At 37.8% G+C, this 26,890-nt stretch overlaps 1 protein-coding gene across 1 annotated transcript; it reads left to right on the top strand.

Annotated features, from left to right (window-relative positions):
- The first annotated feature begins 737 nt into the window (after positions 1–737).
- On the top strand, positions 738–25,869 carry LOC115924142 (melatonin receptor type 1A-like). The gene is made up of 4 exons (XM_030985970.1): positions 738–885; positions 22,050–22,203; positions 24,485–24,677; positions 25,195–25,869. Exons 1-4 carry the CDS (start codon positions 738–740, stop codon positions 25,867–25,869), a joined length of 1,170 nt encoding a protein of 389 aa, XP_030841830.1.
- The last annotated feature ends 1,021 nt before the right edge of the window (positions 25,870–26,890 follow it).

Below are 26,890 nucleotides of genomic sequence, written 5' to 3'. Positions count from 1 at the left end.
TTTACAGTTTTAAAGTTTTGTTTTTCTTCAGTCTTAAACAAATCAACTCAGGGGCACTTTGAATACATTATTGTATTGCCTTTAGAAACGATGCCCAAATCCTGTAATGATTATTTCATTTAACTGTTCGAACATTTCTAAACGTGACGCACGAGGCTTAGCCTAGTGAAATTAACTTAGATTGATTTTCCGTAAGTATTTACGATCAAACACGAAGTTAGCCTAACGTCTTTCTGTCCATCTGGCCAACGTTGGCTCAACTGTTACAAGTGACGTTGGAACGGAGTTGATGCAACGTTTGAACAATGTTGGATCGCAGACGGCGAAAGTGCCGACCATAATATTTCTAACGTTTGTTCAACGTTGTATAGCCAACCAAACCCATCGTGTATCAGTAGGCATATAGACAACGGCCTAACGTTCGGCAAACGTTGGCTTGCCGACTGCGGCTGAGCCGACCTTATAGTTCCGACGTTAGCCCAATATGTCATATAAACATCGGCCTGCCCACCGTGTACCAGTGACAAAATGAAGACGATAGCCCAGTGTCTAGCCAACATTGGCTCATCGATCGACTGAGACTTTGCCAACTATTGGTCGATGTTAGTTGAAGGTATATAGTTTATGTGGAGCAATGCAACAACAATTATAGCACTTTAAAACAAATAATTTATAATTATTATGTAATAAATTGTATTATGTCCTCAGGCACGATAATGACAGTGCACGATGGAAATATGACGCAGTACCATAACCCCTACTCCGATCAGGTAGTCGTCCATACGATCGTTCAGGTATGGACAACAATCAACGCTATGATCGGTACATGCGGCAACATCATGATCATCGCTGCCGTGAGTCTCCATCACAAACTCCGCAATATCGGTAAGTTGTTTATAGCTCGCTATTTCCGAAGGATCGTTATCCCGAAAGTTCTTTTATTCGAAGATTCATTAATTCAAACGTTCATTGTTCTGGGGGTTCGTACTTCTGAACTTTCGTTGAGGACGAAACTGTAAAGTTTGCAGGGGCGGTGGAGCGTCTTTGAAAGGGGGAGGGAGGGGAGGGGTGGCGGGGTAACTTACAAATTGTGCACTTTCTGAAGGGGAAAAAGCGCTTACAAAGGGGAACCTCAAAGTAAAAAAATAATGGTTCTCATGAAATTTGGGGCATTGTGTCACTGTCCCCCGCTTCACTCTCTTTCATTGTGCTGGTAAAAATCTGTTACTACTCAAATCCGCTCCGATGCTTTGAATCGAGAAATTACAGGGCACACTTTGTATGTGACAGTGGGAAATGTAGACTAAAGGGGGCACTAATAAGAGGGCAACTATACTAGCATTAGAAAGGAAAAAGGGCACATGTCAAAAGTAACTAGGGGAAATTATCACATTCGAATGGGACTCTTAATATAAGAGATGAAAGGAGAAATTTGTGAGGAGGGGGAAATGGTATTTATTAGAAAGAAAAATGGCACTTATTAAAAAGAAAGTGCCAAGTGTCAAATTAAAAATGCGCACTTATCAGGTGTAAAGGGACCATATTCATAACTATAAAGGAGGCACTCATGAGAGATGGAAAAGCAAAAGGGCATTTGTCAAAGTTAAAGAAGCACTTATCAGAGGTTCAAAGGGTTACTTCTAGAAAAAAGGGAATGGGGCATTGATTAAAAGGAAAATGGGCACTTGTTAATGAAAAATATGCACTTCTAAGAGGTGAAAAAATCACTTCTAAAAAGAGAAATGGAAAATTTATTTCAAAGAAAAAGGGGCACTTATCAAAGTAATGAGGGCACCTATCAGACTTGAATATGTGCACTTATCTGAGGTGAAAAGGGGACACTTACGGGACGGGGAAGGGGCACTTTTCTTACAAAAAAGGGGGAACTTTGGGGATTCTCGAAAAATTGAGGAGCACTTTACTCCCATGCCCTCCCCTCGGAAGCACTGACTCTGAAATTTTTGAGAATGGGTAAAGATGGTGATGTAAAGCGGGAGGAGAAAATGTCGAAAGTGGGGGAGATATGAAGTTGGACTAGAAAATACAAAATGTTTTTTCATTACGCATATATATAATGTATTATAGCTTTTACGGAGAAAGTTAGAAATACAAGTATCATCATTTCTCCGACTCCTATGTAGGTATAATACTGACTTTTTTATACATTTGAAACACCTGTAATTTTTTGAATTTTAAATTGTTTTAGATACATTGATTTCATTGGCTGTCTAATGTGAAGTGCATTTCATTCTAAACATTGAGATTATTGTGATAACAGATTTTAGAATTAGATCATTTTCTCTGTGCACTTCAACGCTTAAAATGATGACTTTAGACATGACAAGAAAATCTCTTAGCAAATTAAAGATTTTTGTTTCTAATACGAAAATAAAATGGGAATAATGAATTATTCTGTATCAGTGATCCATTATGTTTATGTACGAGATCTCCGTTAAGCTGAAAAGTATCATGAATATTGCTATAAAACGATCGCAAGAACTTTTGCAAAATAACCCTGGTGCGAATCAATAGCCTTGTGAAGCACCTTTTGTAATGGAAGAACCCGGCAAAGAACTTGATGGCATATAGTGTAACGGTAAAACGAACATGATTTCTATGGAATAATCAATTGGGTCTAAAAATCCCACTTGAGATGACGGTTTTTTAAATATAAAATTAAAATAAAATATTTATCGAAAGTCATGTTCTTTAAATCGCCGGTTTACCAACAATTGTTAAATGATGATAAAAGACGAATGTTATCGAATCAAATAAAATAAAAACAAACAATAATAATAATACTAATAATAATGTATTTGTACAGCGGATTTTCGTGAAAACAGCGACGATGACATGTTCAAACGCGCTTTATGCAATTATTATGTTATTATGCTATGAGGTGAGTTTTTAATATTTTTTGAAGGTATTGAAAAATTGCTGGTTGCGAAGATATCTGGGTCGGGTTATTCCACGGTTTCATTATTTTATTCCTTATTTAACCTTCTTTCACAGAGTGAAAACACATATAACAAATGAAGACAGGAGGTCAAAAAACACCTTGGCTTGAGGATATATATGATCTCGGTCAGGCGCGTACGCAGGATTTTTCAAGGGGGGGGTTTTAACATTCATAAATCGGGCCGAAAATTTCGCAACGACTCAGCCGACCGCTGAATAAGCGGGGGGGGGGGGGGGGGGGGGGGGGGGGGGGGGGGGGTAAGAGGACACATTTTTTTTTTTTTGGTCCCCAAAAAATCGCAACGACTCACCCAAACCGCTGAATAAGCGGGGGGGGGGGGGGGGGGGGGGGGGGGGGGGTAAGAGGACTCATTTTTTTTTTTTTTGGTCCCCAAAAAATCGCAACGACTCACCCGACCGCTGAATAAGCGGGGGGGGGGGGGGGGGGGGGGGTAAGAGGACTCATTTTTTTTTTTTTTGGTCCCCAAAAAATCGCAACGACTCACCCGACCGCTGAATAAGCGGGGGGGGGGGGGGGGGGGGGGGGGGGGGGGTAAGAGGACACTTTTTTTTTTTTTTTTGACCTCGAAATTTGAAAATTTGACATTTTGCTCCGTTGGGAGGGGGGTAAGGTCACCTGCTTTAGGTCATTCATGGGGATAATTTTTTTTTTTTTTTTTTTTTTTAAATAATAAAAAAAATAAAAAAAATAAAAAAAAAGGGGGGGGGGGGTTTTAGATTTTTTAGGGGGGTTTATACACATAAAAATACCAAAGGGGGGGTTTAACCCCCCAAACCCCCCCCCCTGCGTACGCGCCTGATCTCGGTCAATAATTTGATTAAAAACAGTAATTGACATTGCTTTCATTGCTACAATTTTGAACAAAAAGCATGACCCTTGACATTAAAAGCGACGCCTTTATTTCATCTCCTGAGAGTCAAGCGGTTGTAATAACTTTGTAAAATAAATAGAGCTAAAGCCCTTCTGGCTCTAAGCACTTAGACCCTTCAATCACGTAAAGATTCCAGTGATGGTTAGTTTGAAAGGATTTCACGAAGAAACGTCACGTTGTGTTATAGGTCTTTTATTCTCATGTTCTTTTTTCTTCTTCTTTTCTTTTCCTCTCTGTATACTAGGCAATACCATTTCCGTTTATGTATGATGTAGGCTTTTCTCAAAATTCACGAATAGATGAATTTATTTTGGTTCAACACTGAGAAAAGCATATGATGATATTAATAGTAGCTGTGTAAGGCATAAAATATTGTGTCCAGAAAAAGAGCACTTATACGGGAAATAGTAATTTAGAGACAAAAGAAATCAAGAATATAAAAAGAACACTTGAGATGACAAACCAAAAGACTAAAAAATTAAACAAATTGTCTAAGGAATAAAAAGAAAAAACAACTATATGTATTTTATGATGGACAGAAATGTGAAAGGGATGACACTATAAATAAAAAGATAACAGAATGAAAAAATCTTTGATTAAGCTATTCAGAATTTTTGGGCTGTGGCAGAGGATTTTTTTGAGATTTTAACAAAACGAAAACAATGCAATATTTGAATATCGTAAGTCGTGCACATTAAAGATGGACATTTCCAGTACACATTTTAATGTTAACAGTATGTGTGTGTGGGTGTGTATGTGTTACGTTGAACCTTATCCTGAGTTAAGTTCTGTAAAGCAAATTTTGTTCAGCCATTCTCTCTGATCATTATTATTCAGACAAAAAACAAGACCTTTAGCGCCTTGAATTTCTGTATTTTCATCGATATCACACCTGATCTGCATCCTTCTGCGAGATTTCATAATGAGCGTGAATATGAAGTGTTTTTTTCTTCTCAGAATAGTATCCACGTTCCAACAAGGCACCACGTACTTTAATGGTTCATCCAAGGGTCTCCAGGAAAAACATGTCCATGTGCATCATTAAAATTTTTAGTAGACATGGCCTTCTCAAACTGATATCTGAAGGTGATGGCTACATCAGTCCTGTGTAAACAAGAGCTGAGTTTGTGATCTTCACCAGAAATACACGTTTTCCATCGCGTGAAAATCTATTAATCTCCACGACAAAAGGGAAAATCCACCCTGATATTTAATCGGTTGTTAATAAAAGCAGAAAAGGAAAAAAACGGATCTATAAAAGTTGGTCAAAGTCCGATTAAACAGAATTAAGGTAAGGATTTTGGAGTTCAAATAAGCGAAATTTGTATTTGATTGATTAAAAGTTGAAAAGGTGAGAGTTTTCCTGTTTTTAATCCGATTTTGCTCATTTTAATGCCTGTATTAGAATAATTTTAATATCAAGATGGACTTTCCTTTGCTAGGTAAATGTCAATCTTTAATAATGGAAGACCGGTGACATTTAAAGAAAAGAGAGACGGATGTATTTCTGTAGTGGGATAAATTGTTATTGAAGTATACAGGGACGCATCTGAATTTCGATAATATTGTTTTGTTTGCTTGGAATGCTTGATTAACTCCACATGGTGAAGTTTTCAAATGTCAATACCCATTTTTATGGAATATTTTTGAGCTCTGAAAGGGGGAAGGGGGGATGGGATTCTTTCCTTACGTACAAACATTGCTTATACCAACAAAACGTACCTGAGAAGTTTGATGGGTTTAAACCTTTTTTAGCATCCTAAGTTTAAACTCAATTATCAGAATTTCATTGCGGCATAATATATTATTGTGGTACCAGCAAAAAAAAATATTGTTACACTGCCGGAGTGCCGGTCAACCATGATTTAATGTGAGAGAAAGAATTTGTTTATAAAAAAGGTTCTCCTTTTTTTTATTGTGTTATTAATTTCGGATTTTTGTGAATTTTTATAAAAATGTGTAAGTATAATGCTGTTGTTTGTGCTGTCGTTGTTGTATATTAATACAGACTGAATTTATACAGATTTGCTGAAAATCAACATTGGTGCTGATCAAAGCATTTAATGTATTTAAATTATTGAAAAAGACAAAAACGAATAACATGTTAAATGACCGTAGTCGGGGTGCTGGTGTTGGTTGAGAGCTGTCCTTTATTAACATTAACATGGCAGTGTCATGGTATAGGGGTTCAATCATTTGACACTCGATTCAAGGGTTGAGGGTTTAAATCTCGCCCGGCACTACTGTTCTTTGGCAAGACATTAATCCAAATTTACCACTCTCCACCCAGGTGTAAATGGATACCCGACAATAATATTGATAGGATAGTGATAATTTCAGGGCTCGCAGGGAGAGACGTATTAATAGTGATGTGGGCTACTCATGCTACTGTGGATAAATAAGATCCAATCACTAATGTTATTATTATCACTGTTATCATGGTCATTATTATTATCATCATCATCATCATTATTATCAAAATTGTAATCATAAACCGTAGTTGTCTTTTGTTCCATTCGAAATATCTTTCATTTTTAATCAACGTTAATCAACATTAATCAACGTTAAAGACCGGTAATCTTTTTTAATGCATTATACGACCAACACAGCATTATCTTTCCAAGGTGAATTTCGAACTTATAACAAGGGTTTAACAATAATTATTGGACATGAAAATAATAAATTTAGGGCAAATTTGATCCGTCTGTTTTGAAGGAAAAAAAGAGTATAAAAAAATAGATAGATTAAAGACGTGGGGCTGTGACGGTTTAATAATTTGCACATTTTCTTCCTTTCCTCCTTCTTCTCCCCTCCTTCTCCTTTGTATACTACTTCCTCCTATGTTTCTTCCTCTGATGATACTTCCTCTAATGTTTCTTCTTCGAGTTTCTTCCTATAATCCCAAAGAGCCGAGTGGTAATACCACGAAAAGTTGAAGTGTTGGTTTAGTCTTGGAGAGATAGAATAATAATAATAATAATATGGATATTTATCCTCGGTCACGAATGCCCTTACGAACTGCTACGAACGCCGTACGAACGATTTTCAGACAATGGAAATTCGGGAAGACAATGGAAAAACAGTGAGATTCGTACGAAATCATCGTTCGTACGAACCTTTGTGACCATAGCAAAAAGCAGCGCAAAGAGAGGCATAACTAGGTAAAGTCAATCATAATAGTAGCAAATTCAGACAAATACAGTGAAGAATGTACCAGTTTTATGACCCTACTTTCATTCATTGATTCTGCCACCCTTACATGTTGTATATGGTTTTCCGAGCATGAATTTGACACGAAAGATTATTTTTATGCATTCAATTTCACATCATAAAAAAGAGGCCCGATTCGAGCTATTCATGTTTACATGATTACATTTGTACCTGAAATATGGGTGTTTTTTATATTTAAAACATCGTCTATGTATTTTAAATAATGACATATAGGAGTATACAATGACAGGCGCCACCAATAAAAAAGAAAGAAAGAAAACAAATAGGTCAAATTTTGAGTACCTTGAGGTACTCCCACACATATTTGATCATCCAAATCATTAGGAGAAAAATACTTCGAAATCCTTAATGACATCTGTTGACAGCGTACATATTCATTCCCCATTAACCCATCGCCTGACATCTATCTATTCTCTCTCGCCACATGTTCGCTTGATTCTTGAGAATTCTGTCCTTGTCTTCGGCACGTATTCCCATGAAAACCTCCAATTAAACACGGCACTACCTTGTCTTATCTCAGTGCAATTAGAATCCGAACATTAAACAAAATATTTCTTTAACATTCTGAATTTGTTAGCCAATTTAATAGCGCCCCAGCTGGAGTGCGTGCGTGACCGCCCAGTTCAATGCAGAAAACGTTGTTTAATCGTTTATTGTTTTGTTGAATAAGCACTTGTTTTCAGAGGCTTTTGAATAGTTTTGAGTAGTGTATCCATACAGTAATTATGATGATGATAATAATAATAATAATATTTATAATGATATAAGAGATTTGTAAGGCACATAAAAGCATCTGGATTATAAACAAAGGAACTGAAGTAAGATATAACATACAAACAATGAGAGAAAAAATATTAATGATATGCCCAATTAAATAGAATATTTTTAAGATTACTTTTAAACTCTTCAACTGATCTGTTATTACAAATCTCTAGAGGGGAGGCATTCTACAGCGAAGGCCCCGCATGAGCAAAGGTTCTTTCCCCACCTAGTATTGAGCTAAGGAAGAACTAGAAATCTGGAGTTTTGGGAGTTGTCTTGTTTCACTAAAAAAAAACACACCGAGGTTATGACATACACAGGCGCGCCGGAAGCAGTTTGGGATGGGGGGGGGGGGGCAAACATTCCAGGGGGCTCGCCTTCCAGGGCAGTGGCGTAATGAGCAAAAAAGTTTGGAGGGGGGGGGGCAGAAGAAAAATCTGCATCACCACTACTTTTACACGTTACATGCAGGCCCCGTGGAACGTTTTTCAAAGTGGAGTATTAACGATTAGGTAGAGCGTAAATTGGCGCGAGGTCTACCACCTACGAAAGTTGTCCGGGGGTAGTTGTTCTATAGGATGGTTGTCCTAGGGGGTAGTTGTCCGGGGGTAGTTGTCCGGGGGATAGTTGTCCTAGGGGGTAGTTGTCCGGGGGTAGTGGTCCCGGTGGTAGTCGTTCTAGAGGGTGGTTGCCCTAGGGGGTAGTTGTCCTAGGGGGTAGTTGACTAGGGGTTCTTATCCGGGGGTGGATGTCCAGGAGGTAGGTGTCCTAGAACCTGGATAGTCTCGAGGGATAGTGATGTGAGAGGGTCGTACCGAGTTTCGTCTGGAGTAAGACTGTCATGAATATTATGAAAAGTTACTTGGAGTCATTCCTGCAGTAATTAACGACGCCAGTGAACTATATAGGACAGTTTGGTTCGTTTCACGAGATGGCAAATTCACAAAATCTCGTTGAGTGCAGAACATCTCTCGGCCAGCTTGAAGATTACAGTGTAGATCGCCATTACCGCTCAAGTTACCTAAGCTTTCGTTTCTCAGCAGAAATATCAGCTTTGTCCCTTGGGTTAATTTTTCCTAACGATATTTAACCTTACGAGTTCTAGCAGGAGCGTGAATATCAAGGAGAGTGGTGAGGGCGGTAGTAGGGACTTTTAGATTTGCATGGACTGATACGTGTGACGTCAATTCTAGGCAGTGCATTAGAAGGACGTCGATCGTAGCAATCCCCATTGTCTTCGTTCGAATCTAAAAGTCCCTATTATAGTGATCGACTAAGCCCAGTGTCACACTCTCTGGCATAATACAACTCTGTGCAACATCGATCTTAAAGGCTATCTTGTCTATACCCAGTAATATAAACGGATGTCAATGTTCTGTCCTTAAGTGAAACGAAGCATGCAAGTCGAAACCAAGCGGAATGGTCTGATATTCGCAACTTGTCACATGCAGTTTTGCACAAGGACGACATCAGGGATGTGACCTCTATCATGAGCTTTGGGTTTGACCAACTTGGATAACCCATGACTATTGATGATGTCAAGAAACTTGAGTGTACTGAGATGGAGCGTTAACAAGATGAATGGTCAAGTATTCAGTTGTCAGCAGTGGGGGAAAGTTTGTACATCCTCTCATCAAGAAGCAGAAAATCAATGAGGAACTGATCTGAGAGGAAGACTGATAGCCAAGGATAATGCCTCTCTCTGCTAAATCGTCCGCAAAGGCTATCCTGTTTACTGACCTTTGATTTTACCGGATGTGAATGTTCTGTAACTGCATGCAGGTTTAGTGAAACGAAGCATGCATGATGGTGGTATTTCTTTTCTTTTCTATTTATTTATTTATTCATTTATTTATTTATTGCAATGACGATCTTCGTCATTGCCTGTTTTCGTTCACGTTCTTCCAAATTAATATTCTTCTTCTTCCCAGGAAATCACATTCGTTTTGCACGTAGTGTTTGTTATTCCTAGTTAGGTGCTTTTTTCATGTCCATTTCCGTTCAAATTTCATAGGCATAGTCTCTAGCATCTCATCAAGGTCACCTACTTTTTCGATTTTCGAAATCACTCATGCATAACCATCCAGGCGCCATTTTGTCCGTTTCTGGTCCATTTTAGGCCTTTCTTTCTTCCTTCCTATCTCCACTATCCTAGATCCTACAAACTTCTAATAAATTCCTCTAGATAGTCTAAGAGATGTTCTTTCATCTGCGACTTATAACCTGCCCTTCAAAATGCCATCTTCGTACTCAAAATTCAAATCCAAAACCGACTCCATCAAAAATCTCTCAAATTCTTGAAATCTAAAACTGCCATAACTTATCATATAAATTCCGTTTTGTTTTAAATCTCACCGTATCCTTATCTTACAATTGCGCATAGTCATGTTTAATTTCACGCTCCAATAACTATGCAAAACATAAATAGCGCCCTCTAAAGTTCTGGGAATCCCGTACCTCTTTTTGGATTTAGATACTTGAACATATGCCCTTTCCAGCCATATACAAAATTATATACCCTAATATTGACCAAATTTGAGAAAATTGCCCTCCAAATTCCAAATTGATTTTCAAGAAAATTGCGAAATAACTTCAACTTAATTGCTCTAAAATTGCGATCATTATACCTACAACAATGAAACTTATCAGACACATGTATCAATATACATGACAACTGTCCGCTAACTTTGGTAAATTTTAATGACGTCAGCGCAAAGTTGTCGATAAAAATGATGAATTTACTATGCATTACGAAATAGCGTGTTAAATGCGTGCAATACATTCCGCGTCAATGACAATGGTCAAAACCTGACCGCAATGAAGTGCCCTTTCGGATGATACCAAGTATGATATATGTTCACACAGAGAATTTGGAGTAAATCGCATTTGAACAAGGGTCACTATACGAATTCCGCCGAGTTTCCGCCCGATTATAACACGTATCGGCTATGACGTCATTTTTTCAGACTGCTTTTCGCCCCCTAAACGTTCTATTTTTTCCTTGGAAATTTGCAGTGACATTCCGAGTTGCAATACGCAGGGCAGCTTGAAGCCGGATTTTTAAAATGGTCAAGGGGGTCATTTAAGACGCCATTTTGTCCTATAAATCTTTTTTGCATCTTTTTTGCATCACGTGTTTCGATAGGATTATCATAGCAAAAAATAAAGTGGTTTACAAAAACCACCATGAAGTTCTCTTTCCAATAATACCAAATACGGCCCATGAAAAGACATACAGAGAGAGAGAACAAAACAATTTAAATCCGGTCATAATACAGATCCTGTACGTTTTCCTCCCATGCATTACAACTATGGGGCAAATCGGGTTCACGCATTTGGCCCCCAGAACGATCTATATTTTTCTTGAAATGTTTTTTATAATTTGTCAAGGGGGCATTTTAGACCCCATATTATACTGTTTATGATTATGCTAGTATAGACGACCGTTAGTGCCAGATCGCCCGTCATTGCACGCATATCGTTGTGCCACGATTGTAGGTCTAGTTTATCTTTCTATTTATTCATTTAAAAATATTTATACAGGATGACAATATCAGCCAAAGCTTTTTTTAATATTGGTCCTGTATATACATGATAAAATGCAAAATAACAATGAAATACAAAATATCAATGAAATAGGCAAAATATAAATATATAACATGGATATTAAATAATATAAAATTTTATAACCAGCGACTAGAGACATGGATGTACATTCGTAGATTTACCCAGAATCACAAAATAAACAAATTAAGAAACAAACAAAAACAGCAACAAAAAAGAAAACCAAAACCAAAACCACAAAAAGCGATTTAACTTATATTTAAGTGGGTAAAAAGATATATACACACATCCATGGAGTCGTTGGTTATTTAGAACATAAACGAAAGTACAATTTTTGTAAAGGTATTTAAATTAAGAAATAGATGTTGCATTCTGCAAATTAATAGGTAATGAGTTCCAGATAACTCCTCCTGAATACATAAGACTGCTCTTAAAGCATTCTAGATTAGGTTTTTGGTAATGTTACATTTGTTTTGTTAGCGGCTCTATAGCGCAGGCCATTTCTATGGCATTATATAGATGTGTTGGTGCAATAACATGTTCAGATTTATATTTATACAAAACAGCTAAAAAATAATTTCTCCTTTCGTCAAATGATTGCCATTTCAATAATTTTATCAAATCTTCACCTCTAACATTTTCATAGTCATAGCCGGTTGTAATTATACGTGCTGTCCTCTTGTTTAACCTTTAAAGTAACTCTTTATTTTGCCTCGAGCAATTTTCCCAGACTGTGCATGAATAGTCAATACATGGTAGAATAATTTTATTATACATGAGCTTTAAGGATTTGACATCTAAATATTGGGACGGCTTATTACGTAATGAGAACAGTTTCATAGAAATCAATGTAGTAAGTCTTTTAACATGAATATCCCGAGTAAGTGATCATCAATTTCTACCCCTAAAATATTTAAAATTATGAACCTGTTCCATTTTCGTTCCATCCATGCATATATTTAAATTATATGACTCACGTGTACTTAAAAGCATAATTTTAATCCTTTCCGGCTTCAAATTTTAAATTATTCTGAGTATACCATCTATGTATTGAATGAACATCATTTTGTAACGAGTATATTTACATAGTACCCCGCCATAATGAATGAATATAATTATCATTATTATTTGTTATTATTATTATTTTAACTTGATCGTGCTATTCTTTGCTTTCTGTATGTGCTTTCTTTTCTTATTTTTCTTCTACTTTCCTTAATCTAACTTCATTTCTTCCTTATATAATAGCTGTACTATAATTTGTTCCTAATGTCAGTGTTGTCCTCCCCCCCCCCTCTCTCTCTCTCTCTCTCCCTTCCCTTCTAATCTCAAAATTTCTCTCCCTTGAATCTCTTCTCTCTCTTTCTTTCTCGATTCTTTCGTATTTTTAACTGCTGTCCAACTGTATAAATGCTAAGCCTAATGGAACCTCCTTGATATCTTTACATATGTTTTAACGGATGTACAAATGTAATAATAACCATCCATTTTTATATAGCGCAAAGCACATCGCAAAGTATCTCGTTGGATTGATCAATCCCACCCTAAGTGATTACTCGTGACCTCAACAATATGATTCGCCATGTCATGAGCATGTATGACAAACTGAAGCAAGAGCATACACTTCAGAGAGGATCCGTTCAGATATTTGATTTGTCAACCAATCTTGATCTGTGTCTTCTTCTTTGTCCACTTAATTGCGATGCTCTGAGTCTTGCCTCTCATTATCATCTTTTCTAAGCAATCTCTAGTCTCCTTTTCTTTCCTTTTCTCCGATATGTGACCTTAATATGATACTAACTGATAGTTGACGGCGTCTACATATTAGGTGTGTGTTGACAGCTTTTTTATTTTTAAAGGGGGGGGGGGTATCTTATATAGCACAATCTCTGTTTCTCTCTCTTTCATAATGTGCCCCCCACACACACACACACACACACACATACACGCGCACATACGCGCAGCCACGCACATTCACACTAGCACACATACCTTAGGTCTCCCTAACTCTCTCTCTCTTTCTCTCTTCTCCTTGTCTTTTCATCTATTGTTCATAATATTTTCAAGCCTTCTAACACTAAAGAAGGTATACATGCACGTCTGAAGATACTCTGCTTGTATCGGAACATTGGGTTTTCATTACATTTAAAACGGTACACAATTTAAACTTTTATCATGAAATGTAAGAGGTATTCGATCTCATATAGAAGGAAAATGTTGGCTGGAAGAAGAAAAGTAGAGATTTCTTCATGAAACATATCACTCCCTGCTTTCTCTGTGTAAAGAAAATCAATGGTACCAGTTATTATAGCTGGGGATTTAATACTCTGTTAAATTCACAGTTAAACGCATCGAAGTGAGAATCCCTACTTAGATAGCAGTTACCTCAATATCATTGATAGGATCATTGAGGTAATAGATATAGGTAGATTAGATTTGTGGTTGATATCAGATACACTTCATGACTTTATCTCCAGAGTTGATATTCTTCCAGGTGTGGGTAGTGAGCATTCAACAATATTGTTGTACATACAAGTACACGCTGGCGAAAGGAAGAAGAAGTCTTAATATTTCAAACGGACATTGGATAGGTCATTGAGCAATTCGACGAATGTGATCGAAGAACGTACCCAGTTTAAAGATACAGTATATCTGTTTAGGATAGGAATACCTCTTAAATGATAATTAGCCCTTTTTCGTGTAGATACAGCGTCATAAAGAAAAAAGGCATTGAACAAACAGTTTCATAAGATTGAAGAGAAACTTCATATCCTGTCAAAACATGTAGACTAGGAAGGCGGAATTTATATTGAGGAATATATAAAAAGCTAATAACGAATATGAAAAACGTATGAATATTAAAGAGCAAGGTTTTTACGTGAGATCAAGAGCTGATTAGACTTAGATTGGGGAGAGAATACGAAGTTTTTCTTAGATTTAGAAAAAGAAAATAAAGCACACTATCATATTGATCGCTTGAAGAAAGGTGTAATGATAGAGAATGAAATGCACAATATAAATCAAGAGATTAAGACATTTTTTTCTTCAAATTTGTACCCTAATGTCAATAAAGATGAAAAGAATATTCAAATACACTTTTCTGTAAAGACATTTTTTATTATTTTCTCTCAACTCAAATACATATTGTACAAATCATTCACACACGCACGCACACCCACCTAATCTCTCTTTCCCCTCTTTTGCTTTTCTTTTCATCTATTGTATACTAATCCCCTGTCTCTCCTCATGTAATCTTTCTTCTCTCATGAACCAATTCACAAGTTACTCTCTCGAGTTCGCTGTCTACCTGTATGTCGCTTTCCTTTCCGCATACCGCATCCACTTCACTAGATTGTATATCATTCAATGTCTTGTTTAAATAAGAAGTGTTGCAGTAGATTGACTCGCCATATTGTAATTTTGGCTAACGTACCGTCAATAAATATGTAAAACATGTAGAGGCACTTTTAAGAACCGCGATTTTCCATTGCACCTTTGGAAATCTATATCCGTACTTTGAATGTGTTCAATAAAAAATTTCTCAAGGTAAATGTAGCAATCAGCAGCGGAGCGTCTGGCGACCACCATCGTCCTCGATTACCGTGTCACATTAATATAATTTTCCATTAACTTAGGTGATGACGCTTCTTAAACTAAGAAATTGTTACATAAATCTGAATTTATTTATAAGTAAATTGATGTTTTATCTTTGACCAGTATCAAAATTACCGCCATTTCTAAACTAAAGTAGTAAATTCAGTTTTATGTTTGGCACGTAATACCCTGTCTTTCTACATTCTAAACGAACATAATCTACATAAAGCAAACTAGGCCACTAAAGGACATGAATTGTTTTTTTCTATGTTCCATTTACCTTTTATGGACCTTAGCGAGACCTGTTACGTGTACATAGTGTTTGTTTGTTTTTATCATTCATATCTCCATTACATTACGCGTTCCCAAATTAGATCACGGGTTGCAAAGCGTTAAAGGGATTGGGTATCTTTGACTCAGATTCTGAAATAAAATCCTGGATTTATCTCATGCTGCAATGAAAATTATAAACCTTTAGGTCAGTCAGGAACCCAATGACTTTTACAAGCCGAACGCCTGTCTGATTATCAAGATATTTATGATTGGAAATCGAAATTTCAAAAACCGAAACGGGGGAAAAAAATGAGTATGGTAAAACCAGTCACTTAAAGATTTTTTTTTGACGCACTTTATGATCATTTTGAAGCGGACTTTTGTTTAGGGCTTCAATATTACACCATATATCACAGACACTGATAACGCGTAGGGCCATGCATCTCATATTTGACATTGCTAAACGATGCCTTAATGCTCAGTAATAGTCAACCATCAATCTTCGAATATAATCCGATTAAGGGGACTATTTTTTCAAGAGGAATAGTCTGATATGAGTAATGTTTGGAATTACACAATTTCTTTTTAAAACTTTTTCTTGATGAGGTAGATTTAAAAGGATAAGAGGGAGTTACGTGTCGATTAATTATTACCTTGAAGATAAAGAAAACTTTGAAAACAATAAACGAACCAGAGCAAGTCCGAGAAGCATTATTGTATTACTTTGAAAACAAAGGAAATTAAAAGACTGATAAAGAAACAGAATCCAATTACTTTGACAACATAGGGAATTCACAGAGTGAGGAGTAGTGTAATTCCTTTCATTTTGAATACAAATGAAATAATACGTTTCAAAGTGATGGCAGAAAACGTGGTTCTGAGTGTGCTAATTATCTATCATTATTCAAACATGATACATACGGAGAGCTGGGGGGGGGGGGGGGGGGGGGGGGGGGGTTACTTGCCTTGTACTGGGATGTACTGATCTTACTAATGGATTTTTGTTTTAATCCATAAACATCGGCTAGGAATTTGTTTGCTAAAATCCCCGACAATGGCTCTATTTTTTTTTTATCTTGGACCTTCACATGGATTATTGTTTTTTTTCTCAGAGAAACACTTCAACCATTTTGTGTATCAACCGAGCTGATATTTTAAACATAAATATCGCATGGTGCATTGAAGTGCTAAACTCTGTTTACGAGGAAGGGAGCAGTAGGAGGAGAATAAGAAGACGATGAAGAAGAAGTAGAAGCAGTAGTAGTAGTAGTAGTAGTAGTAGTAGTAGTAGTAGTATTAGTAGTTGTATAGTGTAAAAATAATCGGAAAATTAGTAGAAAAGTAAAATATTAAGAAGAAGAAGAAACGTTTCATAAAAAATGCTCGAAATGAATCCCAGTATTTTATCGTATAATAAAGTTTACAGTAGGCACGAAATTATTATTAAAGCACGTTTTCAATTGATTTTCTTTGATTCTAGAGAATTACTATCCAACGCCAGAATAACACCACGTTTACTGAACAATGATTACAGAGAGCGACATCGATCAAAGCTATTATTGATATTAAAGGAATATTAGTTTGATTAAACGTGGTTAAGGTTATGTTCAGACGATCTCTGATTTTTTTTTCTTCTGATTTCGGTCTGCTTCATATTTTGTAGTCTGTCAGTCATGCCACGTCATGCCACGTCAGTCTACGTTGAGCGTTTTCAATGACAATTATCATGATGAACAAAATTATGGTTAAATAAAGAGATTTGGGATATGGATTGGGAAATAGTTTAGAATGTATGATTCTTCAGAAACGTTTCCGGTTCGGACGAGTTGATACAATTTACAAACGTACACTTGAGAGGGCCTGTAGAGAGTATCTCATAGTCTTCGTTTCATCTTACTTTACCAATGTCTCTTTCTATTTTTCTTTATTTGTTTAACAAATCGACGGGGGTTACGCCCTCCTGTACCTAAGCTTGCGCTGATAGGACACCTAAGGGCATCTTTCTAGATATCACTTTCTGATTGGATAATAATTTTGCTTATCCCGGGTAGCCTCATCAGCACCAATGCTATTCTTCCTTAGGGCACTGCAATTATTGCTATCCCATTATTTGACAGGTAGCCATTTACATCTGGGTAGAGAGTGGAAAACGTGGATGTCTTGCCCAAGGATAGTTGCTGGCCATGACTTCATAGCAAAGGTGAAAATAATGAACCATTCTGTATGATAATAAGCATAAGCATCAAATAAATAAATACAATCATTGTGGAACCTTTACAAACAGGAAAACAGTGTATATAGGTTAATTGTATTTATTTACACAGATATTTTATTAAGTAACATGTGAATAACAGTACATTGTAATTTGTTCATTGTGTTACTTGTAGGAATAATCATTGGACTCTACCAATATCAGGGGATCGTTTTCTAGTTAGCATTTAAAAGTCGGGATTCTTTATTCATAAAAGAAATTTCAAATGATCACATTTACCACCGCATTGTAATGGTCCAATTATCCAGCTTTTTGAAGTATACAGGCGATTGTAGTCTCCGTAAAGCTGGGATTTCTGGAGACATACCTGTAAGAATAATACGAGAATTTGCTTACGAACTGTGTCTCCCAGTAACGTGTATTATGTGAATGAACATTAGTGGCCCAAACGTACGCGCATACTATTGCGAAATAGTATAACCCTTTTAATTTGGGACCCGGCCCCCCCCCCCCCACTCCGAGAACGGACGGACCCCATGCGTGTTGCCAAAATGTCCTTTCGTAACAAAAGAAAAAGGTCGACCCGTATTGACTTTACACACCGGACTTTGCTGAAAAGGGGGGGGGGGGTGCTGAAAAAGGCTCGTATACAAAAGAAAAAGGCCGAGCCGTATTGACTTTACACACCGGACTTTTGCTGAAAAGGGGGAGGGGGTCGGTTGGAACACGCATATGCGTACCCTAAATAACACTGAGTGGGGGGGAAGGGCCGGGATTTGGGAATGCCAATTCTCTGTTTTGGATAACAAAAACGGAAATGGTTGGCTGGCCTTTATTTATAGGCTATTCTCAAAAAGGGGCGTTTACGAGTCAAACTACGGAATAATAACAAGAACATTTTCCATTTTAAAACGCTGAACTACGGTCCTAATGTATATGTGCTTTTAGAGCAGTTTGAAAAGTCTATCACTTTCATGGATTACAAGGTCAATTAAGAAGCCTTTATAACAGCTTTCAATATTCGATCTCTCTTTTAAAATTTCTCATATATTTGAGTGAAAATGTATACGACTGCACTTAAAGAATTCTATGTTTTTGATCTATTTTCTTTCTTTAAAAAAGAAGAAGATGTGAGCGATATCAATTTAAAGACAAATGAAGGTTATTCCTTCAAGACGACGCTAAAGAGCGGTATGAAACAAAAGAACCATAACCTGGCGAAATGGGTTTCCTGTGTTCGCTTTTCGTGAAATAAAAACATTTCCATACTTCGTTTGGCATGCTATTAGACTCGTCTTTCTCTTCATTGCAATGATATATTTTTGAACTTCATAAAAATTAAATCTATGTCATTCATTGTTTCCTTCAAAATGAAATTCCTGCGACGTATTTAGATTTTAGGTTCAGGGGCGGGGATGCAAAATATTCACGCCGATACATATTTGAGCAAGAAATTAAATTTCGAGGCCCTAATTTGCTTTTGTGTGTCGCGATTGGCTGGGGATGAAGAATTTGATATCATCTATCTACATTTTTATTATATTATGAAGAGATAACGTGTGGATAATGCTGTCGAATTGACATTATCTACTACCAAGTGTTAAATATGGAGGTTATAGGACCCCCCTAAAAGATAGAGAGAGAGAGAGAGAGAAAGAGAGAAAGAAAGAGTGAGATAAAGAAAGAGAGAAAAGAGAGTGGGAGATAGAGGGGGCGGGGGCGGGACACTGAGAGAGGAAAATTAATTCAAGATATATAAAGCCTACATGACCACGAAAGTCTCCTTGTCGAAATTTCTGCCTGCACGAGTTACTAAAACAATTCAGTCGGATATTAAATTGAAATATCCAATGAAAACAAAGATCCCAAGAAATGTTTCTTTAAAAAAAAATGTAAAAAATTATCTTCTTTTTTGTGTGTGTGTGCGTGTCATTTCCTGTGTAATTTAATAGACATGCACTCGTGAAACAAGATATTGCAAAAGAGGCAAATCTCTTTCAACAAATTATACGGTATGCAAATCTTTATTCCTTAAACGTGTTGCTTTATATTAAAATCTGTCGTAATCATTGTTCTCTATTTCCCCCGAAACCACGAACACTATATTCGAAAGCAAAGCATATAAGGCTGAAAGCCATGTACATGGAAGAATAATCTTAAACAAAAAGTATCGCATGAGTAACAAATCCGTAATTCTAGCGTGCCAAATTTTTTGAGCTAAATTTAGAAACCTGATGAATGATGACCTTTTCCTCTTTAACATTTTCTGTCTCATTCATTGAAAGAGATATCTTGATGAACCTCTGTCGGCGAAATACTGTAAACCGAGAAGCTGCATGAATCTGAGGAGCTCACTTTTTGCTTTTTTTCGGATCATTCCTTGTTTTGCTTCTCAGAAAATTATTGTCGGCCAACAGATTTGGTGAGACATTAGCCTCGCAGTGGCGTGGGGGCACTAAAACGAGCGTGAAATAGAGGAAACGAAGAAGCATAGGCTGACGATTCTTTTCTTCCTTTTAGTTTTGTTTTTGTATAACATTCGTTTTTTTTAGTTTGTCAGAGAATTTTGTAATCAGGAAGGTTCGCCAGAAAGTCGGACGACAAAGAATGTTTGGACTTGTGCCCCACCCCCCCCCCCCCGCCAGAGAATCCTCTCGCCAAAGAAGCCTGCTTTTAGGAGTTTTTTTTTTAATAAGAAATCTTTCGAAGAAGGAGAAGAAGGAAGACGTAGAAAAGAAAAGAAGAAGAAGATTATACGGTAATCTTTATTCCTTAAACGTGTTGCTTTATACCAGATTCAGTCGTAATCATTGTTTTCTATTTCAGGATTGTGATGAGGTGATCGTGTTCCCCTTTATAATTACTCTCCACTTTCGTGTTGGCCGTATGTGATATGCTGAACATACTCAATGCATTGTCTTGAAATATCTACACAAATACTGTACATTATTGTTTCAAGTGAAGCACAATCAACCGTACCTAACAGATTTCTGTAATCTGTAATTTAAATTCAAATAGCCAGGACTAGAGATAGCAAATTCGAAAAAGCCAGCGATTTTCATCTACTCAACACTTAAATGGCAAATGCAGATCGTTTGTACATATTCCGTCCATAATTGTCTCGCAAGTTGACGTGCATTACCGAGAGGTAATTGCTAATATACTCTTCATACGGCTGATTAATAGTTTGAATTAGAATGTGGTATGTATCATTATTTCTTTTGGGGGCATTTATCACCTAAACAGGCGCGTAGCTAGGGGGCGATGGGGGCGGTCGCCCCCCCCCCCCCCCCCCCCCCCCCAAAAAAAAAAAAAACGCCGGCTAAAAAAAAGAGAGAGAAAGAGAAGAAAAAAAGTAAGAGGACGTAGGAAGAAAAAGGGAAATAGAGTCGAGAACGGTACAACGAATCGTCTTCTTTCTCTAATAATTTAATGAAACGTCAAAGCTTAGCGCGAGAGGGGGGGGGGGGGGGGGGGCGGAATTCAGATAAGGATTAAGAGTCGGGAAAGGTACAACGAATCGTCTTCTTTGTCTAATAATACGTCTAAGCTTCGCGCAGGAGGAGGGGGGAGGGGACTAAATTCAGACAAGGATTAAGAGTCGAGAAAGGTACAACCAATCGTCTTCTTTCTCTAATAATTAAATGAAACGTCAAAGCTTAGCGCGAGAGGGGGGGGGGCGGAATTCAGACAAGGATTAAGAGTCGATAACGGTATTTTGAGTCGTCTTCTTTCTCTAATAATTTAATGAAACTTCAAAGTCTCCGCGCTTTGCGCGGGAGGGGAGGAAACTTAATTCAGAGTAAGAGTCGAGAATGGTACATCGAATCGTCTTCTTTCTCTAATAAATTAATGAAACATCAAAGCTTCCGCGCTTCGCGTGGGAGGGGGACTGAATACAGATATGGATTAATAGTCGGGAAAGGTACAACGAATCGTTTTCTTTGTCTAATAATACGTCAAAGCTTCCGCGCTTCGCGCAGGAGGGGGGGGGGGGGGGGGGACTGAATTCAGACAAGGATTATGGGTCGAGAAAGGTACAACGAATCGTCTTCTGTCAAAGATTCCGCGCTTCGCGCGGGAGGGGGAAACTCCCTCCTCCCTGCACCCATACCCTAGGGAGCGCGCTTCGCGCGCTCTTTAAGTGATTCACACGCTTCGCGTGTTCACTACCCCCCCTAAAATAAAATCCTGGCTACGCGCTTGAACCTGAAAGACACACTATTTACATGATTTAGGAAGACTGATAACAACACACTACATTTTAAACCTGTCCATAACGACAACCAATCTATAGTGTTAACTAATAGGCTATACTGTCTACCTCCAGGAATGTGTAGAACCAAGAAAGTCCACCTGTCTTCCGTGGCCACTGGCCAGTTTTCCTGTTTGCCTTGGTTGGCCTTTATAGACAGGTCTGGCTGTACAAGACATGCGTGTATATGGCCAAGACGATTGAAAGACCTATACGCGTGCATGGATATTGTTATTCTATTTATATTTTTTTAAAGGAAGATGGAAAATCTTTACCCCCTTTTTAAACTTAATATCTTACATAACTTCAGGCAATGTGTTCATCATCAACTTGGCTCTAGCTGACTTGGGTGTGTCCATTGTGGTCAATCTCGCCTCCGTCGTCGGAAGCATTACCAACGAGGCAGGGTTCTTCTTTAAACACGACTGGTTGTGCGAACTGGTCGCCGTCATATGCATCGTAACGTAAGTCACAACATCTTCTTTTCCCTCTTCTTTTCCTCTCCCTCTTCTTCTACTGTTAATTTTCAAATGGCTATATGCATGTAGCCTATCACGAAGATCTGTATGTAAATTAACAGTTGTATGCAGATGCATTAAACATCGGGTTTACACCCAACATGACTAGTAGTACCCTTATTACGAGAAGTATTGCGTATTAAAGAGAAGGTTCGTCGATTTTAAAAACTAACTTTATTGTCATTATTGCAAAGATGAAACTTTGATTGGACAAGGTTATCAAAATTTAATGCTTGGACACATTCGAATAAATGATTATTATCAATTACAAATGCTTAAATACAGCCCCGGCATAGCACCTGAAAGCTCTCCGAATCGGTGCTGAGATGTGTGACGTCACATGTTGAACATGATTTGCAAATGCAGACGATGTCCCATGACATCTCACATATTTTCAGTGCCTGTTTTGTCATCTTCTCTTCAGTTATTTATTTTACTTCACTACCGTCAGGCTAAATGTTTAATCTATTGCCTCACCCTAAATCCCGCGCATGGTACTATGTTGATGAAAAATGCAGCGATACATAAACAAAGGAATCCGTTGCTTGTAAACAAAATAAGACAAAATGTTCAGCGTTTCAAAAAGGAACAATGCCGTCCATGCTATCATTCTGGGTTTTTTTCAGTTTGAAAGTGTTTTCTTTGATCGTTAATAATTAACCCCTATCTGGTGTTTACAAACAAAAGAATTTAGTTATCAGAATCGGTTTCATATCCCTTTTTGAATGGTGTGAAATGCCATCACATTTTTATTATAATTTGAGAAATAATAGCATTGCAATTATGTTCATCCTTTATGTGATGTCGTCTGCTTGGGCAGGATTGGTTCATATTGTGACGTCATTAAAACATAGTTATTTTTCTGGTGAATATATTGACACAGTCACTGAGTAAAAATTTCACTTGGCAAGGGGCTGGAATCGGTTGGACGACACATGCTCTTAGGCCTCCGACCAAACAACCTTACTTTATACAGGGTTAAACTTTACGCAAAACTCGATTGCAAACCTAACAAATATCTCTGATAAAATAAACCCCTGAGCCAATGTCGGAGCACGACATTGGTCCTGTAATCCCTAACAAAGGGGGTTAATTCCAACGACTACGGAATGACACTTCCAGAGAGTTTTCAATTTTGAAAAAAAACTATATATAGACATTTAATACAAAGTATCTACAATCAATTATAATTATGATACACCTGTACATATATAAACGAATATGAGGTAATTTCACTACAGTCGATTTCCTTTTACCTTTTCATAAAATTTATGAAACATTGAGCTTTTTTTTTTACGGAATAATACAAAATTTACCTTTTATGGCATTCCATAAAAAACTTATATAAATTCAACATTTCATAAATGTGTATGGTTGATGAGAAAACCAATGTCGTAAACGTACCTCTCGTATCATTCATTTGTTGTTAATTATTTAAATGTTTTTAGTATTCAATCCTATTCAAAATAGCAATTCTCTTGACAATCCGAAACGTTTGGAATTGACCCAAAGACGGTAAAAGCGAGGAGGTGTCGATCTGCATGCCTATTTTTTTTAGGTTCCGGCACAACAACTGAGTGTTATTGTGGGCCTGGGGATTTCAACAGTTTCACGAGAGCAGAGTTACCTCTCTACCCGGAAGCTGGCTAAGATCAAAATAAACAATTTTACTTTAAAGACCTCGTACGTGATACATCGTGATCAATTGTCCAGAGGTTTGACCGCGGCATTAGCATTCTCCACGCACGTACGCCTGAATTAAAGGTGTGTTTTGTTTAAAATTTGCAGCTTTTGGCATGGCCTGGATAAAGAATACCTGCCTTCCTGTTTTCTATATATGGAAACCAAAATTGTATAGATTTAAAATCAAATGGCTTTGCAATCCATTTTTAGCTTTGGGCAGCAGTGTTTACATCTGTCATTTGCGTCACCGTGGCATCTCTATCATTCTACTATCTCTCTCTCTCTCTCTCTGTATAAACAAAACTAAATCATTTCATCATCTCGACCCGCTTCTTGTTTGTCTGTCTCTCCTCTCTCTCTCTCGATCTATCTCAATTTATAAAAAAAACTCACCATCTTTCACTTAATCACCCTCTTTCTCTCAATCTAGGCTCCCTCTTTATCCCACTTCCCCTCGTTTCCTTTCCTTCTTTCTCTCTCTCTCTCTCTCCCTCCACACATCCTCACTCACCCCCATTTTTCTCTCGCTCTCTCTCTTACTCAGTTGTTCTTGTTCCCTGTGGAGCATCGCCACCATTGCCTTCAACCGTTACGTTTGGATCTGCCACTGGAATAACTACCATCGAATCTTCAACCGCCGGACGGTTCCCCTCATTCTCCTCATTGTATGGGGTATCGCCTTCCTTATCGACCTCCCAAACATCCTGGGATGGGGCGTCCACGAATTCGACTGGAAGGTGAGACTCACTGCCTCTCAATCAAATAGTAAAAAGGGAGCCGGAGAAAGGGTAGGGATGAACGGAAGATGATAGGACCCATTCCCACATCCTCCATCTAACTGCCGTCCACGAACATCATACCGAGGGAAAATACATACCCCTGTGATGTCGACCAGTGCACCTTCAACCAATTCCCTTTTCCAAGGCTCTTATTTTTCTTCAGTAATTTCTGTTTCGAAAATGAATCTGACCAGCGGACATAAATTAAACCATAAAACATCACTCAGAGATTCAACTTTCACACAAATATTCGACAATTCAGAATTTGTATCTGATATTCTGATAATGCATTTTATGAGATCCTCTATGTTTTCCCTAAAGAAAAGGTTTCAGTGGTTTATTTTTCTCCAAAAAAGTCCTCCTCTCCTCCCCCCCCCCCCCCCCCCCCCCAAAAAAGAACAAACATTATTCCCCATTATATGTGACGTATCGGCATCTTAACCGCAATGTGTGTCGGTCTTTTCAACTTCTCTAGGTGATGTCTTGCACCGGAGGTATGGCTTTTGTTCATTCTTACGCCCTCTTCTTCGCATCGACGACGTTCGTCCTACCTCTATTTATCATCACATACAGCTACGTAGGTATCTTCCGCTTCTCCCACAGAGCGTCAGCCGCCATTCGTCGCATGCAAGAAAGCGCCAGCATCGCACCGGGCGTATCCACCGTCGACCACAGCCGCTTAACGGTGCGGTTGCCAACGCATGCAACCAAATGCGGTGCTGCGCGTCAACTCAGCACCGCCCACACGGCACAAAACCGTTTTAACCGCGGTGCACTCCGGGGAGCCAGCGCGAGCGACCTTCGTCTTGCCCGGTCCATATTCATCATCGTCATCATGTACCTTGTCATGTGGCTGCCGTTCTCGATGACAATACTCTTCGATACACAGAAGGTGGCCAACCGCAACATCTACCTCTTCACGTTCACGTTGGCGCATATGAATAGCAGCGTCAACTGCGTGATCTACGGTGCAACCAACCAGAATTTCCGCCGCGGTTATATTAGGTTCTTACGGTTTATGATGTGCAAAGCAAAGCGGTTCAACCCACTCACGTCAACCTCCATGAATATGGCGGTAAAGCGAAATGGTCGAGTGTATCCACTTTCTGAAGGAAAGGATGATACACAGCAAGTTATTATTTCAGCTTAGGTTTTACAGATAAACTTTTTTTCTTTTCATTTTGATAAATCTAAAATAAGAATGTTTGGAAATTTTTAAGGAAGACTTTATTTAATGGAACAGCAGACAGATGTATTCGGCAGGACAGAAAACACAGACACTTTAGCCATTAGATTAATAATTTTTTTTTGGTACACCTTCAAATTGCACCAGGAAATTTAATATATGTACGCGTGTATTTGTGTGTATAGTGAACTCATACCCCTTGCAAATCAATGGGTTTGTTTTGTTTTCCGTAAATTAAGTATGTAAGGTAGGCTGCATGATTAGGTCCTTTACTGAATAATTTTAGATGTGAGCTGTAATATTCTCAAGAAACATCCTTCACAAACAAAATGTATATATCTATTAAAATGTTGCATTAGTTAACACTGTGTATGAATTCCACGAGTAGCTGCACTTTTTTTGCATTGAGTTAAGGCTATTTATGAGTTAAAGAGAAAGTTGAGTTCTGGGAAGAGGTGAAAAATAATTTGTGAGCGTTATCATTGTTATTTATGCAAGTGTGGAAGAACATCAGAATCAAAATGTTCCCTGAAGAGCATGGCTTTTCAAATTTCAAATTTTAAATATGGCATGTAACAGCTAGCATAAAACTTGGGCCGGATTTTTATGCCACATGTTTGTGTTGTCTCATATACATCTTTCTGTGTACAATGCTTGTACCTTTACCAAGACTGGGCCAAATTTATTATCATTTTGATGATTCCAGAACCTTGCAGTACACACCAATAATTATATGCTAGATGATCAACCTTTTCTGATCGATTCCACATTGTTTCTTTCACAGTGCAATCGCATGACTAGAACTCAACTTTATCTTTAAAATGAAATAATGTGGAATAATCTGAAAAGAGAAAATCTGAAAAGAGAAATGTGAATAATGTTCCCATTGAGTATTTTCAAAAGAGCTTGTACACCAATGCACATTTAAGTATAGTAAAGATGTGCACAATATCACTGTATCTATAGCTACCACGAATACATGTAT

This window comes from Strongylocentrotus purpuratus, unplaced genomic scaffold (assembly GCF_000002235.5).
Source record: "Strongylocentrotus purpuratus isolate Spur 01 unplaced genomic scaffold, Spur_5.0 spur5_contig_837, whole genome shotgun sequence".
Taxonomy (NCBI): Eukaryota; Metazoa; Echinodermata; class Echinoidea; order Camarodonta; family Strongylocentrotidae; genus Strongylocentrotus; species Strongylocentrotus purpuratus.
Note: the sequence above shows the minus strand (reverse complement) of the source record. Positions and strands in the feature narration are given on the sequence as shown.